At 45.4% G+C, this 19,368-nt stretch overlaps 1 protein-coding gene across 1 annotated transcript in view; it reads left to right on the plus strand.

Moving 5' to 3' along the window:
• The window catches only part of LOC115175547 (gamma-aminobutyric acid type B receptor subunit 2-like), a 366,527-nt gene that overhangs the window by 152,639 nt on the left and 194,520 nt on the right, over positions 1-19,368 (plus strand). Inside the window, exon 3 of the mRNA XM_029734842.1 lies at positions 9,409-9,579. Within this exon, the coding sequence (XP_029590702.1) occupies positions 9,409-9,579 (171 nt within the window). The remainder of the gene's footprint in view (positions 1-9,408; positions 9,580-19,368) is intronic.

The raw sequence follows: 19,368 nt of genomic DNA on the forward strand, positions 1-19,368 counted from the left end.
CCATGGATCATCTCTACAGGTTCCGCACCATGGATCATCACTGGAGGCTTCGTACCATGGATCATCTCTACAGGCTCCGGGCCATGGATCATTCCTACAGGCTTCTTGCCATGGATTATCTCTACAGGCTCCGGGCCATGGATCATTCCTACAGGCTTCTTGCCATGGATTATCTCTACAGGCTCCGGGCCATGGGTTACCTCTGGAGGCTTCGTGCCATGGAACATCCCTACAGGCTCCGGGCCATGGATCATCACTACAGGCTTCGTGCCATGGATCATCTCTACAGGCTTCGGACCATAGATTATAACTGGAGGCTTTTCTCGTGGAGCTGGAACAGGTCTCACCGGACTGGAGAGACGCACTGAGGACCGGGTGCGCAGAGCAGGCACCGGACGTACTGGGCTATGGAGGCGCACTGGAGGGAAAGTGCGAGGAGCAGGCACAGGACATACTGGACTATGGAGGCGCACTGGAGGGAGAGTGCAAGAGGCAGGCACATGCTCATCACAATAAGCACGGGGAGTTGACTCAGGTCTCACCCCTGGCCCAGCCAAACTACCCGTGTGCTAATTGGGGCGGCTGCCTCTCGTCCTTCCGTTGTTGTTGCGTTCTTGCTGCCTCCACCCGTTCCCCTGGAAGGCGCTTTCTCCTGCCCCTAAATCCTCCAAAGTCCTAGATATACTCCTCCTTATCTCCTCAAATGTCCATAGGTCCATATCCCCCTGCTTGGTCCCTTGGTGGTGGGTAGTTCTGTAATGTTCGTTGTATAAAGGGGACCAAGGCGCAGCGTGTTGCGTGCTCATAATTATATTTTAATGAAAATGAACACTTATACAAAAGAAACAAAACGACAGTCAACAGTTCTGTCAGGTTAAGTGAACGAAACAGAAAACAAAATAGAAAACAACTACCCACAAACACAATGGAAAAAAACCCAACTTAAATATGATCTCCAATTAGAGGTAACGAGGACCAGCTGCCTCCAATTGGAGATCAACCCAAAAAACAACAACATAGAACTAGAAAAACTAGAACTTAAACATAGAAATAGAAAACATAGAAAACCACCCAAAACACCCCCTGTCACACCCTGACCTACTTTACTATAGAAAATGAAATCTTACAAGGGTCAGGACGTGACAAAGACTGTACTCTGTAAAAGGAAGAACTCTCCGCTGGCCTGTTGTGGTGTTCTACAACGTGCTCAACATGGCTGCTATCAACGCACACTTGTTGTACAAGCACTGCCTTGACAAGACAGTCGGCAGGAGAGATTTCATCATGGATCTGGCATGTGAGCTTCGTGAGAAACACATGAACGCCAAGAAACAAGCTACTGCCGCCAAGCATGCAGCCAATTAGACAGCCAAGGAGGCAGCCAAGGAGGCAGCCAAGGAGACAGCCAAGGCAGCAGAGCGTCCTGCTCTTCCTCTCCCCTAATGCACCACAGCTCTCACTCACCCTTTACAATTGTTCATTAACTTGTGATTTTGTTTAGGAATAAGTCAAATCATTTCACCTGTGCAGCTGGTTACATTATTATTAATATCTTTTTATTTTCTTCTTACTCAAAAGAAGCTCTGACTAGACTGTAGTACTTACTATAACTCTATTACTAATCAAATTTACAAGTACAGATGATCAAATGTATTTCACTGTAGTGTTTTTATTGTAAGGGGAACTAAAATAGGCTATCGCCCTACGTTTTTCACTAGGACTTCGTAGAATTATACAAAACATATCCTTGACTCTATCTAAACAAATAACTATTGTTTTTATATCTTGTAATGGATATATTTCCACAAATATTTCTTTTTGCAACTCATCCTTTACAATTTATTCATGCACATTTATTAAGTGTTAGTGCTTATGTTTGTGCACCTTGCGGGTTTACATTTACATTTACGTCATTTAGCAGACGCTCTTATCCAGAGCGACTTACAAATTGGTGCATTCACCTTATGATATCCAGTGGAACAACCACTTTACAATAGTACATCTATATCTTTTTTTGGGGGGGGGGTTAGAAGGATTACTTAATCCTATCCCAGGTATTCCTGATGCATATGCTAAATGGGACTCCCTGCAAAGTTGTCAACGTTCTTTAGTGGGTACTTATAGGCTGAAAGGCCAGGCAGCTCTAGTGTTAAGCCCACATAAATACCCTGTAAAGAAGGAACACACACACACACGCACAGTTCTGTAACAGGAGCAGTCGCTAGCAGATCACGCCTCTCAGCATTGATCCATGGAAGCTACAGGCTCCTGTATCTGTAAACTCCTTCCCTATTAACTGCTTGTATTGGCAAAGGTTGCTGAGTCCATCGCCTTTAATTCATGCAGGATCAATTTACCCAGGTCCTTTTCACAGGTTGCAAACTATTCTTCTCTGCTTATGCAGTAACCCCGCAGAGACAAGTTATTCATATGCCTTATCTAGTTGTTTCTATGGACATTACACAGATTTTAGCATTAATGTCAGATAACATAATAGCCTTTAACTCACCTTATACAAGGAAATTAGCTCTCTACCTCCTCAAAGAGACACTTGACTTGGTAAGATTATTGTTAGTGAAATACTGTGCCTTTTTTCTTGATTTTTTTTAAAATGTATTTTATTTCACCTTTATTTAACCAGGTAGGCCATTTGAGAACAAGTTCTCATTTACAACTGCGACCTGGCCAAGATAAAGCAAAGCAGTGCGACACAAACCACATCACAGAGTTACACATGGGATTAACAAACGTACAGTCAATAACACACCTTTACCCTAAGCCTAAGAAGACAGTCTGCAACATTGTCAATACGTGGCCCTGCCAGGCATCAGTCAGTGGAATTGACTTAGAGACTTTATCTATTGATTCCTGTACCTGATCACAGAGACGGCCCCTATACCTGATCACAGAGACAGCCCCTATACCTGATCACAGAGACAGCTCCTATACCTGATCACAGAGACAGCTCCTATACCTGATCACAGAGACAGCTCCTATACCTGATCACAGAGACAGCTCCTGTACCTGATCACAGAGACAGCTCCTGTACCTGATCACAGAGACAGCTCCTATACCTGATCACAGAGACAGCTCCTATACCTGATCACAGAGACAGCTCCTGTACCTGATCACAGAGACAGCTCCTATACCTGATCACAGAGACAGCTCCTATACCTGATCACAGAGACAGCTCCTATACCTGATCACAGAGACAGCTCCTATACCTGATCACAGAGACTGCTCCTGTACCTGATCACAGAGACGGCTCCTGTACCTGATCACAGAGACAGCTCCTATACCTGATCACAGAGACGGCTCCTATACCTGATCACAGAGACAGCTCCTGTACCTGATCACAGAGACAGCTCCTACACCTGATCACAGAGACAGCTCCTGTACCTGATCACAGAGACAGCTCCTGTACCTGATCACAGAGACAGCTCCTATACCTGATCACAGAGACAGGCCCTATACCCGATCAGTTAAGTGTCAAATAATCTGATATGGCAGACCTCATTCAATGAGAAGGCATGCTCTGAGAATCTGCAATGGAACATTTATCGATCTCTCTCTGTTTATCTCTTTCTATCTATGCTCTCTTTCTCTCTTTTTCTATATGCAGTATCAACCTGTCTCGTATATGCTTTCATTATTTACTGTTTCTCTTCTTCTCTGTCATTCTCTTATATCCACATCACTTGATTTCAACTGTTGAATAATTCAAAATGGAAAACAGACAGAAAGCAAACAGGCTTGAAATTCTCTCAAACTGCAAAGATGGATAACATTGTATTTATAATCGCATCTCAATAGATTTCCCCAGAAATCGTATCACTAAGTAATTCACACAGATAGTAATTCTCAAATACATAATTATGTAATACTACCGTGGTTCTAATAATCCCCAGACTTCGAGTGTCCCAAATAGCACCCTATTCCCTATGGGCCCTGGTCAAAAGTAGTGCACTATATAAGTAATAGGATGCCATTTGGGACATAGCCTCATTACCAAAGCCCTAGTGACCTTGCAGTGGGTGGGGAGTCTCAGACAGAGGCCCAATCTCTACAGCTTTAATTAACATTGGCACTGGGAGCCTGATGGAGAGGAGAGTGGAGACACAGGTTGTCCATGTGGCTCTGTCTGTCTACCTGCTGAGCTGTGTGTGTGTGTGTGTGTGTGGGGGGGGGGTTAAAGGGGATTACTAGGAGTTGATGGAAAGGAGGGCTACCTGCAGCTCCATCATGGTGGCTTGTAAAGAATGTAAATCTTGTGTGTGTGTGTGCATACGTGTGCATGTGCATGAATGTGTGTGCACCAAAGAGGGCCATTACATTTGAATAGACCTTTTTAAATCTTGTTATGTAAGACAGAACTCTCAGATATGTGATAGCATAGCGCTATTTTAAGTCTTCCATATGAATAAAACACTCTACTGTACTTAGTCAAAGACTGACCCATTTTGTCAGCTGTGTTTGAGATAATTTCACATGATGACTTTCTCACCAAACCGTCTGCACCATTGGCAGCTTGGGGGTTCAGATTGATTTGGAGACAGAAAGGCAACCTTGACTTGTTACCTCAAATCCAACAATAGATTTTCTCAGCTAGTGACCCATAATAACCACTTAGTCACTTGGTCCTGAATCTAAACAGGATCCTTTACCTGGGGTCCTAGAGTCACACCTCTGTGCAAGACCAATGTGAAAAATAACAATAACCGCCAATTCCCTTCAAAAATCTAACTGCTGGGCTGATATGGGCTCTCAGGGTGGAACTTCATTCAACCCAAAACCATAGAACTAGGAACTTAATGTCTTTGTTAACTTCACTTCTTATTCTACTAGTTGGTAGTAGGAGTGGTAGTAGTACTGTAGTAGAAGTAGTAGTAGTTGCAGTAGTAGTAGTAGTACAGTTGAAGTCGGAAGTTTACATACACTTAGGCTGGAGTCATTAAAACTTGTTTTTCAACCACTCCACAAATTTCTTGTTATCAAACTATAGTTTTTGCAAGTCGGTTAGGACATCTACTTTGTGCATGACACATGTCATTTTTCCAACAATTGTTTACAGACAGATTATTTCATTTATAATTAACTGTATCACAATTCCAGTGGGTCAGAAGTTTACATACAGTAAGTTGACTGTGCCTTTAAACAGCTTGGAAAATTCCAGAAAATTATGTCATAGCTTTAGAAGCTTCTGATAGGCTAATTGACATAATTTGAGTCAATTGGAGGTGTACCTGTGGATGTATTTCAATGCCTACCTTTAAACTCAGTGCCTCTTTGCTTGACATCATGGGAAAATCAAAAGAAATCAGCGAAGACCTCAGAAAACAATTGTAGACCTCCACAAGTCTGCTTCATCCTTGGGAGCAATTTCCAAACGCCTGAAGGTACCACGTTCATCTGTACAAACAATAGTAAGCAAGTATAAACACCATGGGACCACACAGCCGTCATACTGCTCAGGAAGGAGACGTGTTCTGTCTCCTAGAAATGAACGTACTTTGGTGCGAAAAGTGCAAATCAATCCCAGAACAACAGCAAAGGACCTTGTGAAGATGCTGGAGGAAACAGGTACAAAAGTATCTATATCCACAGTAAAACAAGTGCTATATCGACATAACCTGAAAGGCTGTTCAGCAAGGAAGAAGCCACTGCTCCAAACCGCCATCAAAATGCCAGACTACAGTTTGCAACTGCACATGGGGACAAAGATCGTACTTTTTGGAGAAATGTCCTCTGGTCTGATGAAAGTGGCTCCGTTGGTAGAGCATGGTGTTTGCAACGCCAGGGTTGTGGGTTCAATTCCCACGGGGGACCAATATGGAAAAAAAAAAATGTATGAAAATGTATGCACTCACTACTGTAAGTTGCTCCAGATAAGAGCGTCTGCAAAATGACAAAAATGTAAAAATGTAGAACTGTTTGGCCATAATGAGAATCGTTATGTTTAGAGGAAAAAGGGGGAGGATTGCAAGCTGAAGAACACCATCCCAATCGTGAAGCACGGGGGTGGCAGCATCATGTTGTGGGGGTGCTTTGCTGCAGGAGGGACTGGTGCACTTCACAAAATAGATGCCATCATGAGGAAGGGAAATTATGTGGATATATTGAAGCAACATCTCAAGATATCAATCAAGAAGTTAAAGCTTGGTCGCAAATGGGTCTTCCAAATGGACAATGACCACAAGCATACTTCCAAAGTTGTGGCAAAGTTGCTTAAGGACAACAATGTCAAGGTATTGGAGTGGCCATCACAAAGCCCTGACCTCAATCCTATAGAAAATTTGTGGGCAGAACTGAAAAATCGTGTGCGAGCAAGGAGACCTACAAACTTGACTCAGTTACACCAGCTCTGTCAGGAGGAATGGGACAAAATTCACCCAACTTATTGTGGGAAGCTTGTAGAAGGCTACCCAAAATGTTTGACCCAAGTTAAACGATTTAAAGGCAATGCTACCAAATACTAATTGAGTGTATGTAAACTTCTGATCCACTGGGAATGTGATGAAAGAAATAAAAGCTGAAATAAATCAATCTCTCTACTATTATTCTGACATTTCACATTCTTAAAATAAAGTGGTGATCCTAACTGACCTAAGACAGGGAATTTTTACGTGGATTAATTGTCAGGAATTGTGACAAAATTGAGTTTAAATGTATTTGGCTAAGGTTTATGTAAACTTCCGACTTCAACAGTATTTGTATTAGCGGTAGTAGTAGTAATAGTAGAAGTAGTAGCAGCAGCAGCAGCAGCATTACTAGTACTAGTACTAGTAGTAGTAGCAGCAGCAGCAGCAGTAGTAGTAGTAGTGGTAGTAGTAGTAGTAGCAGAAGTAGTAGTAGTAGTAGTAGCAGTAGCAGCAGCAGTAGTAGTAGTAGCAGCGTAGTAGTAGTAGTAGTAGCAGCAGTAGTAGTAGTAGTAGTAGTAGTAGTAGTAGCAGCAGTAGTAGTAGTCGTAGTAGTAGTAGTAGTAGTAGTAGCAGCATAGTAGTAGTAGTAGTAGTAGTAGCAGCAGCAGTAGTAGCAGCACCAGCAGCAGTAGTAGTAGTAGTAGTAGCAGCAGTAGTAGCAATAGTAATAGTTGTAGTAGTAGTGTTAGTTGTAGTCGTATTAGCAGTGGTAGTAGTAGTAATAGTAGGAGTAGTAGTAGTTATAGTTTTCGTCGCTGTAGTAGTGGTAGTAGTAGTACTAGTAGTAATAGTAGTAGTCGTAGCAGCAGTGGCAGAAGTTGTAGCAACAATAGTAGTAGTACTACTAGTAGTAGTAATAGTAGTAGTAGTAGTAGTAAATAAAATCAATTAATAAAAAGTAGAAGTAGTAGGAGTGGTAATAGTAGTGGTAGTGCTAGCAGAAGTGGCTGTAGTAATAGTAGTAATAGTAATAGGTGTTTTACAACAGTCATTCTGTGATCATACTATGTTATACCCATATGTGGGTTCCAATCAAGCGCTTGTAGTTTTGTATCTGATTTTCCTGTAGTTTACCCAAGGTATATAATTACCACAGCAACTATTCTTGACTGGTCTTGACTGGCTTTTGAAGATCACGGTAAAGCACCCCAGAATGGAGGTGCTATGACTAGCTTCTCTAATCTTAAACCTGCTTCCAAGAAATGTGCACGCAATCACACACACACCCCTAGCCTCAATCAGAACGATAATATCCTCCTTTTGATCGCTATCATGAGTCAGTGTGTCTGCTTAATTTCTCTCTGCTCAGTAATTAACCCTGCGTTGATTCATATCAGTCATTCATTTAATGAGAGATAGGACACATTGAAGTTGAAGTGCAACGAGTTTTCTTCTCTCAGCTAACTAAACATGCTAATGGAACAGAGGCAACCATTCCGGATTTGGCAGGACTAGGCTACATTTCTGCAAAGCCAAAGTCTCCCATTCAATGTTATCTTTCTGCGATATGATTGTTAACACTTTACTGTTGCCCCTCATATATATGGCTTCACAAAGCCTTTAAAACAACTACACAATATTCTTTGTCAAACGGTAAGGTGAACATTTACGTAAGGTGAACCTTTCCAAATTCTAGTTTTAACTTTGCCGTGATGTCTTTATCAAGAGCTCGCTACTTTTTCAGTATACGTGAGACAGTATCTTTGTCATTCTTTTCTCGTGTTCGCTGGCTGTCAGTTAGTAACGAGAGAGAGAGAGAGAGAGAGTAACGAGAGAGAGAGAGAGAGAGAGAGAGAAACGAGAGAGAGAGAGAGAGAGAGAGAGAGAGAGAGAGAGAGAGAGAGAGAGACTTCCACAGTAGTGTAGGGACAGATACTGTAGGCCTACTGTTGGTCAAAGGGAGAGAGCACACTGATGTGTGAAAATGTTGTACATTCTATTGCAGTAAATGTCTCCATGTTCACTCAATGATTTGGTTTTCAACCTGTACCTGGAAAACATGACTTCAGAATATTTCCACAGACGAAAGTAGCCTGTTGTGTTCATAGCTAGTGCTTGCTACATAAAATGCAGTCCTTGCTGTTTGAAATCTTGAAAGCAGTAATGTCCTGAAAAATCTATCTCTTTTAAAGTTCAGCAATTTTTTGGGGAACCTGAATTAATTTAAACCTGCTTATGGTGCAGTATTTGAACTGAATATGCGAGGTGTATTTAAAAATGACACAGCAAATTTGTATCAAACACACACGTCAGTCAGTCAGTCAGTTAATGTCGTCCATCCTAGCTGTCACTCCCACCAAACAATTATAGCTCCTGTTACTGTGGGCCCTCTGAAGGTGTGAGCTTCCCTGATGTTTCCATAGACGTGTGAGAGTGTTAATTTGTTCAGACTAGATGGACTCCCAGACTAGATAGAGAGAGTGTGTGTGTGTGTGTGTGTGTGTGTTTACACAAGTCTAGTGTAGTGTAGTGGTCTAGTGTAGTGGTCTAGTCTAGTGTAGTGTAGTGTGTCCTCCCGGCGTGTGTGTATGTATCTGGCGTGCGTGTGCGTGCATGCGTCCGAGCGTGCGACTGACACACTGAGACTGCCCTAGTTGCCATGGCTTAATCCCTCAGATGGCGATCGAAGGCCTCTGTCTAAAGCTCAGATCTCAGATGGTGATTTAAGGCCTCAGTCTAAAGCTCAGATCTCAGATGGTGATTTAAGGCCTCTGTCTAAAGCTCAGATCTCAGATAGCAATTTAAGGCCTCTGTCTAAAGCTCAGATCTCAGATGGTGATTTAAGGCCTCTGTCTAAAGCTCAGATCTCAGATAGCGATCGAAGGCCTCTGTCTAAAGCTCAGATCTCAGATAGCGATTTAAGGCCTCTGTCTAAAGCTCAGATCTCTGGGCTTGAACTCCTACTTTCAGAACACCAGGATCAGTCTGAGTTTAGCCAAAGTTTATTGGTCAGAAATGTACTATTCTGTACCTGTCCTTTTCTTTCCAGCTCTCCTTTGCGGCAACAACCCCTGTTCTGGCCGACAAGAAGAAGTACCCCAACTTCTTCCGGACGGTTCCGTCGGACAACGCTGTGAACCCAGCCGTGGTCAAGTTCCTCAACTTCTACAACTGGAGCCGTGTGGGGACCCTCACACAGGATGTCCAGAGGTTCTCAGAGGTGAGGGACGAATATATTATGACTATATTATGATTGATTGAGTAATTGATTGATTGATTGATATTAAGATTTTCTTTGAGGTAATATGATACAGTATATTGTGGAGATATCATGATACAATGATATATTGTGGAGATATCGTGATATTATGATATACACTACATGACCATGGGTATGTGGACACCTGCTCGTGGAACATCTCATTCCAAAATCATTGGGATTAATATGGAGTTGGTCCCCCCTTTGCTGCTATAACAGCCGCCACTCTTCTGGGAAGGCTTTCCACTAGATGTTGGAACATTGCTGCGGGGACTTGCTTCCATTTAACCACAAGAGCATTAGGGAGGTCGGGCACTGATGTTGGGCGATTAGGCCTGGCTCGTAGTTGACGTTCCAATTCATCCCAAAGGTGTTCAATGGGGTTGAGGTCAGGGCTCTGTGCAGGCCAGTCAAGTTCTTCCACACCCATCTTAACAAACCATTGGGAGTCACACATAAGGAGCAGGTTTTTCATTTGGGTTTTGTGGGGGATTGTTTTCTGTTTTGTTCAGTTGGGACCAGACAGGACTGTTTGCTGTCGTTGCTATCGAGTGTTTTGTTTGTAGTGGTTCATTTTTATTAAATATCAAGATGAACACACAACCTCCGCTGCATCTTGGTTTTCTTGCGACGACGTCCGTTACAATCTCAGAATTTTTGGTGGCCTTCCTAAGCCAGGATTCAGACACGGTAAGGACATCAGGGTTGGCGGAGTGTGCTAAAGCAGTGAGTAAAACAAACTTAGGGAGGAGGCTTCTGATGTTAACATGCATGAAACCAAGGCTTTTACAGTTACAAAGTCAGCAAATGAGATCACCTGGGGAAACGCAGGGCCTGGGTTAACCTCCACATCACCCGAGGAACAGAGGAGGAGTAGGATGAGGGTACGGCTAAAGGTTATCAAAACTGGTCGTCTAGTGCGTTGGGGACAGAGAATAAAAGGAGCAGATTTCTGGGTGTGGTAGAATAGATTCAGGGCATAATGTACAGACAGGGGTATGGTGAGGTGCGGGTACAGTGGAGGTAAGCCCAGGCACCGAGTGATGATAAGAGAGGTTGCATCTCTTGACGGGCTAGTTATGCTGGGTGAGGTCACCGCATGTGTGGAAGGTGGGACAAGGGAGGTATCTGAGGCATGTTGAGTGGGACTAGGGGCTCCGCAGTAAACTAAAACAATGATAACTATCCTATACAACAGTGTACAAGGCATATTGACATTTGAGAGAGACATAAAGCGAGGCATAAAGCAATCACAGGTGTTGATTGGGAGAGTTAGCTAAGACAACAACGGGTAAGACAACAACAGCTAATCAGCTAAGACAACAACAACAGGTAAAATGGCAATGAATGAGCAGAGAGGGTCGGTTAACTACACACAGGGCCTGAGTTCGAGGCAGGGGCCGACAGATAAACAAAAAAATAAACAAAATGGAGTACCGTGATTAATGAACAGTCCAGCAGGCATCAGCTATGTAGCCAAGTGATCATAGGGTCCAGTGAACAGCAATAGATGGAACAGGGAAGACGAGGGTAGTCGTTACTACGCTAGCACGCGGGAGACACAGCGTTTAAAGTTAGCAGGCCGGGGTAAGTAGAAGCAACTGCTCCAATATCCGGCAAAGGCCGGTTGAGGGCACAGCGGATAGAGTTACATCGGTGGACCAGTCGTGGTGGTACGGCGGGGCGCCGTGTTGACATAGGGTCCGGGCCAGATGGTGAAAGAGGTATTGTAGTTGTAGTCATTTTGTTTGCTAGCCGGGAGATGCGCCTGGCTCGCGGCTAACTGGTGCTAGCTTCGGGGCAGTGGCATTAGCCACTATAGCCACTCGGTAGTAGCTAGCTAGCAGCAATGATCCGATGCAAAGGTCCAGAGCTTACAGCAAGGATCCGGTGGAGTAGTGGATTCTAGCCGTGTTGGGGGTAGAGTCCAGGAGGCATCGGCTGAGTAGCTGAGTGATCACAGAGTAGGCCGGGTGGTGGGCCTGGCTCAGGGCTAGCTTCGGGTCTGGGTCACTCGGTGGCAGCTAGCTAGCTGTGATGATCAGGAGTAATGGTCCAGGGTTTATGGCAGGAATCCGGCGTTGTAGTGGGGAAAACAGTCCGGTACAGGCAGGCTGGCAAGTATTATCCAGGCTAAAAAAAACGGTTGGTGTCTGTCCAGAAGGTAAGGGCCGCTAGCAGTGGCTAACAATGACTAAATAGCTAGTAGCTAATTAGCTGGTTAGCTTCTGATGGCTAACCGCTGATGGAGGTTCTGGCTATAAGGTCTAAACAAAAAAGCGGATCCGTGTCACATTGGGTGAGGCAGGTTACCGGAAGGTATATTTAATTTAAAAATGGAAAAGAGATTGAAAATAAATTGAAATATATACAAAAAAGGCAAAAAATGCAAAAGTACGACAAACCACGTCTGCACTGCTACGCTATCTTGGATTGTTTGTATGCTGTAACATGAAATTTCTCTTCACCGAAACTAAGGGGCCTAGCCCGAACCATGAAAAACAGCCCCAGACCATTATTCCTCCTCCACCAAACTTTACAGTTGGCACTATGCATTGGGGCAGGTAGCATTCTCCTGACATCCGCCAAACCCAGATTTGTCCATCGGACTGCCAGATGGTGAACCGTGATTCATCACTCCAGAGAACGCGTTTCCACTGCTCCAGAGGCCGAGCTTTACTCCAGCCGACGCGTGGCATTGCGAGTGGTGATCTTAGGCTTGTGTGCGGCTGTTCTGCCATGGAAACCAATGAAGCTCCCGACGAACAGTTCTTGTGCTGACCTTGCTTTCAGATGCAGTTCGGAACTCTGTATTGAGTGTTGCAACTGAGGACAGAGGATTTTTAAGGGCTACGCGCTTCAGAATGGCGGTCCCGTTCTGTGAGCTTGTGTGGCCTACCACGTTGCTCTGAGCCGTTGTTGTTCCTAAACCTTTCCACTTCACAATAACAGCACTTACAGTTGACTGGGGCAGCTCTAGCAGGGCAGAAATTTGCAAATTGACTAGTTGGAAATGTAGCATGCTATGACGGTGCCACGTTGAAAGTCACTGAGCTCTTCAGTAAGACTATTCTACTGCCAATGTTTGACTATGGAGATTACATGGCTGTGTGCTTGATTTTATATCCCTGTCAGCAACGGGTGTGGCTGAAATAGCCAAATACACTAATTTGAAGGGGAGTCCACATACTTTTATATATATAGTGTATATCGTAGAGACATGAAAGAGAGGAGTAACCACTTTCGGCACAATCCTGATGCAACTTCAACATGGACCCAGAGGGTAGAGAACAGCTTCTTTCATTACTTACAGAGGATATTACTATTTATATATTCCCTGTAATGTTATTCCATCTGGTGCGTCCTTTTAAGTCCCTCTAAAAATAAATTACATTTTTGAAAGTGGCGTTTTAACATTATCACTCAACACAAATTACTTCCTTTCCCAGTTTGTGATAAAGTCCTTGCGGGAAAGATGAGTTGCATTATCCCATCTGACTCACCATGCATGGTCTCTGAATGCAGGTTTCAGGCCTCAACACCCATCTCACAGGACTGGTACACACATCAACACCCATCTCACAGGACTGGTACACACATCAACACCCATCTCACAGGACTGGTGGACACATCAACACCCATCTCACAGGACTGGTACACACATCAACACCCATCTCACAGAACTAGTACACACATCAACACCCATCTCACAGGACTGGTGGACACATCAACACCCATTTCACAGGACTGGTGGACACATCAACACCCATCTCACAGGACTGGTGGACACATCAACACCCATCTCACAGAACTAGTACACACATCAACACCCATCTCACAGGACTGGTGGACACATCAACACCCATTTCACAGGACTGGTGGACACATCAACACCCATCTCACAGGACTGGTGGACACATCAACACCCATCTCACAGGACTGGTGGACACATCAACACCCATCTCACAGGACTGGTGGACACATCAACACCCATTTCACAGGACTGGTGGACACATCAACACCCATCTCACAGGACTGGTGGACACATCCACACCCATTTCACAGGACTGGTGGACACATCAACACCCATCTCACAGGACTGGTGGACACATCAACACCCATCTCACAGGACTGGTGGACACATCAACACCCATTTCACAGGACTGGTGGACACATCATCACCCATCTCACAGGACTGGTGGACACATCCACACCCATCTCACAGGACTGGTGGACACATCAACACCCATCTCACAGGACTGGTGGACACATCAACACCCATCTCACAGAACTGGTACACACATCAACACCCATCTCACAGGACTGGTACACACATCAACACCCATCTCACAGGACTGGTGGACACATCAACACCCATCTCACAGGACTGGTGGACACATCAACACCCATCTCACAGGACTGGTGGACACATCAACACCCATCTCACAGGACTGGTACACACATCAACACCCATCTCACAGAACTAGTACACACATCAACACCCATCTCACAGGACTGGTGGACACATCCACACCCATCTCACAGGACTAGTACACACATCAACACCCATCTCACAGGGCTGGTACACACATCAACACCCATCTCACAGGACTGGTACACACATCAACACCCATCTCACAGGACTGGTGGACACATCAACACCCATCTCACAGGACTGGTGGACACATCAACACACATCTCACAGGACTGGTGGACACATCAACACCCATTTCACAGGACTGGTGGACACATCATCACCCATCTCACAGGACTGGTGGACACATCCACACCCATCTCACAGGACTGGTGGACACATCAACACCCATCTCACAGGACTGGTGGACACATCAACACCCATCTCACAGAACTGGTACACACATCAACACCCATCTCACAGGACTGGTACACACATCAACACCCATCTCACAGAACTAGTACACACATCAACACCCATCTCACAGGACTGGTGGACACATCCACACCCATCTCACAGGACTAGTACACACATCAACACCTATCTCACAGGACTGGTACACACATCAACACCCATCTCACAGGACTGGTACACACATCAACACCCATCTCACAGGACTGGTGGACACATCAACACCCATCTCACAGGACTGGTGGACACATCAACACACATCTCACAGGACTGGTGGACACATCAACACCCATCTCACAGGACTGGTACACACATCAACACCCATCTCACAGGACTGGTACACACATCAACACCCATCTCACAGGACAGGTACACACATCAACACCCATCTCACAGGACTGGTGGACACATCCACACCCATCTCACAGGACTGGTGGACACATCCACACCCATCTCACAGGACTGGTGGACACATCCACATCCATCTCACAGGACTGGTGGACACATCCACACCTATCTCACAGGACTGGTGGACACATCAACACCCATCTCACAGGACTGGTACACACATCAACACCCATCTCACAGGACTGGTACACACATCAACACCCATCTCACAGGACTGGTACACACATCAACACCCATCTCACAGGACTGGTGGACACATCAACACCCATCTCACAGGACTGGTGGACACATCAACACCCATCTCACAGAACCGGTACACACATCAACACCCATCTCACAGGACTGGTGGACACATCCACACCCATCTCACAGAACCGGTACACACATCAACACCCATCTCACTGAGCCGGTACACACATCAACACCCATCTCACAGGACTGGTGGACACATCCACACCCATCTCACAGGACTGGTGGACACATCCACACCCATCTCACAGGACTGGTGGACACATCCACATCCATCTCACAGGACTGGTGGACACATCCACACCTATCTCACAGGACTGGTGGACACATCAACACCCATCTCACAGGACTGGTACACACATCAACACCCATCTCACAGGACTGGTACACACATCAACACCCATCTCACAGGACTGGTGGACACATCAACACTCATCTCACAGGACTGGTGGACACATCCACACCCATCTCACAGAACCGGTACACACATCAACACCCATCTCACTGAGCCGGTACACACATCAACACCCATCTCACTGAGCCGGTACACACGTCAACACCCATCTCACTGAACCGGTACACACATCAACACCTATCTCACTGAACCGGTACACACATCAACACCCATCTCACTGAACCGGTACACATATCAACACCCATCTCACAGAATCGGTACACACATCAACACCCATCTCACTGAACCGGTACACACATCAACACCCATCTCACTGAACCGGTACACACATCAACACCCATCTCACTGAACCGGTACACACATCAACACCCATCTCACTGAACCGGTACACACATCAACACCGATCTCACTGAACCGGTACACACATCAACACCCATCTCACAGAACTAGTACACACATCAACACCCATCTCACTGAACCGGTACACACATCAACACCCATCTCACTGAACCGGTACACACATCAACACCCATCTCACTGAACCGGTACACACATCAACACCCATCTCACTGCTGTGGAGGTCCACTGAGGAACTGTTCTCTCGAGGAGAATGTTGAGGCATGCAAGGTGGTTTCAAGTAAAACCAGATGACTGCACCTGCATCCCCACACACAGTCTCTCTCAGCAGACACAGGTTTTACTTAGCCATCAGGTTGTTAGCACAAAATTGGCTAAGATAGTTGTTTGGAGGCACTGTTTCTGCGGTCAACACCTTTGAGGTTTCTCCATGGATTAGTGTGGTGGAGAAATAGAAGGGAGTCCTTACTACAGTATACATGTACTGTATGTAACCCTCTCACCAGGCTCGAACTTGACTCTCACGATATTACCTTACGTAGAATATCTCAACAGCATGGGATGTTAGGTGAGTAGGACATCTCCAATAAGAATCCCTATTGTAAACTATCTAGGGTGATGACAAATAGGGTAGGGTATTAACTTCAGATGGAATGATTATAGATTTCTGTTATTGTATATTGCTTTCCCATGCATTAAATGAAATTGAAACAGGAAATGACTCCACCAAGGCAACATACATAAGGTTCAAGATGTGTATTATTACATTTTCAATGCACCACATCAAAAGAAATAAGAATAATAAACCCTAATGAGTCGTGCACAACCCATGTCCAAATTATTTCAAGCTTGCTTAACCCGTTGGTGTCACGGTTGTCGTAGGATGAAGGAGCGGACCAAAGCGCAGAGTGTGTATCGTTCCACATTTTCTTTATTAAACTGTGAAACAATGCAATACATACAAAATAAACTAATGAACAAAAACAACAAACCGTGACGAAGAGTTACAACATACACTTACTCGAAAACAATCTCCTACAAACCCAGGTGGGAAAAACAACTACTTAAGTATGATCTCCAATTAGAGACAACGATGACCAGCTGCCTCTAATTGGAGATCATCCCAAACAAAGCCCAACATAGAAATACAAAACTAGAACATAACAACATAGAAAATCTAAACTAGAAAAAAACCTGTCACGCCCTGACCTACTCTACCATAGAAAATAACAGCTTTCTGTGGTCAGGATGTGACAGTACCCCCCCCCCAAAGGTGCGGATTCCGAACGCCACCTAAAACATCAACAAGCCCGCTGATCCCTCCGCTTTTGTGTCACCGGACCCTGGATCGTCGCCGAAGGACCCGGACCGTGGATCATCACCGGAGGTTCTGGACTGCGGACCGCCGCTGCAGGTTCTGGACTGCAGACCGCCGCTGGAGGTTCTGGACTGCAGACCGCCGCTGGAGGTTCTGGACTGCAGACCGCCGCTGGAGGTTCTGGACTGCAGACCGCCGCTGGAGACTCTGGACTGCAGACCGTCGCTGGAGACTCTGGACTGCAGACCGCCGCTGAAGACTCTGGACTGCAGACCGCCGCTGAAGACTCTGGACTGGGTGACGTTGCTGAATACTCTGGACTGGGAACTGTCGCCGGAAGCTCTGGATTGGGAACTGTCGCCGGAAGATCTGGACTGGGAGCTGTCGCCGGAAGATCTGGACTGGGAACTGTCGCTGGAGGCCTGATGCATGGGGCTGGCACAGGTGACGCCAGACTGAGAACACGCACCCCAGGGCGAGTGCGGGGAGCAGGCACAGGACACCCCGGACTGGGCAGGCGCACTGGAGGCCTGATGCGTGGGGCTGGCACAGGTGGCGCCAGACTGGTAACACGCACCTCAGGATGAGTACGGGGAGCTGACTCAGGTGGCACCAAACTGATAACACGTTCCTTTGGGAAAAATCAGTGCATCCTCCACCAACTCAACAACTCTCCCACATCTCTCTTCTCCTGGATTGGCTCTGGTTCCCTCCTCGGCTCCGCCGACTGCTCCATGTGCCCCCCAAAAAAATGTGTGGTCTTCCTTCCTGACTTCGTAGCTGTCCCTCCTTCGCTGCTTCCGCCTGCTTCCCTGGCAGGCTCTTGTTTCCTGCCACTATTCCTTCCAAAGTCTAGGATATACTCCTCCTAATCTCCTCAAAAGTCCACTGGTCCATACCACGCTGCTTGGTCATATTGTGGTGGGATCTTCTGTGACGACCGTCGTCGAAAGGAGTTGACCAAAGCGCAGCGTGGTAAGTGCTCATGATATTTCTTTATTTAACTCAGAACACTAAAACAAAACAAAAACAACGGAAAACGAATGTCACGTTCTGCAGGCTAACTGAGCTGTACAAAAACAAGATCCCACACTGAAGGAGAGAAAAAGGGCTGCCTAAGTATGATTCCCAATCAGAGGATAGACAGCTGCCTCTGATTGGAAACCATACTAGGCCAATAAAGAAAAAGACAACATAGAAATATAACACATAGACTGCCCACCCCATACCCAGACCTAACAAAATAGAGAAATAAAACGTCTCTCTCAGGTCAGGGCGTGACAGTTGGCGCGCGTTGGTGATCCCCAAAAAATAACGACACACATAAAGTCCAGAAGCACCCCACCATTGTGGTTACTCACTACTCGTAGATATTCCCTCAGCGAAGTATGGCAGTTCTGTGCAGGTTTCTTCACAAGATCCACAGCAAGCACAGCTATCAATGCAGACAGTACTCCTTAGCAGTAACCGATATCCCTTGGAAACATGAACTCATTAATCTTCCCCAAGCTGTTCTTTCCCGGTGTCGCACGATGCTAGGCTAACCTCAAGGCTATCAAATACCTCCACGATGAGACGGTAGCTTCAGTCTTTACTAAGTCTTTCTCAACAAAATGATAATAACTCTCTTCTAAAATAAAATAAGTATTTCCCATCAAAACTCGGTAGGTATGGGTTTTGTTCTATTTTTATTGTCATCTTTTATCATTTTTCATCACCAACGGTCATAATGTAATGTCCATCCTTTTCTCAACATCTCTCTCTTTTTTTCCCCAGGCCGCCAGTTAACCAGGTCAACTCCCATTGGCCGCAGCTTAACAAGCGACCTTATTGGTCAAAACTTAAACTTAAAAGTAAACCAACCCATCACTTGTACATTACCAATTAATTATAACAAATAAACTCAATACTTGGTTCTACCAAGGGTATTACATGTATATCAATCATCAGCAGCATCCGTTCTTATGGAGCTAAGGTATTTTACATCTATTCACTGAAACAAAAACCACTGGCACCTTTCCTCGGCTTGTCATACCTCTAGATAGGAATTTAAACGTGTGTGAGAACAGCACATCACCCTAACAGCACCAACACCGCAGCACCCCATGATACCCTGTT

This window comes from Salmo trutta, chromosome 36 (assembly GCF_901001165.1).
Source record: "Salmo trutta chromosome 36, fSalTru1.1, whole genome shotgun sequence".
In the NCBI taxonomy this organism is placed as follows: domain Eukaryota; kingdom Metazoa; phylum Chordata; class Actinopteri; order Salmoniformes; family Salmonidae; genus Salmo; species Salmo trutta.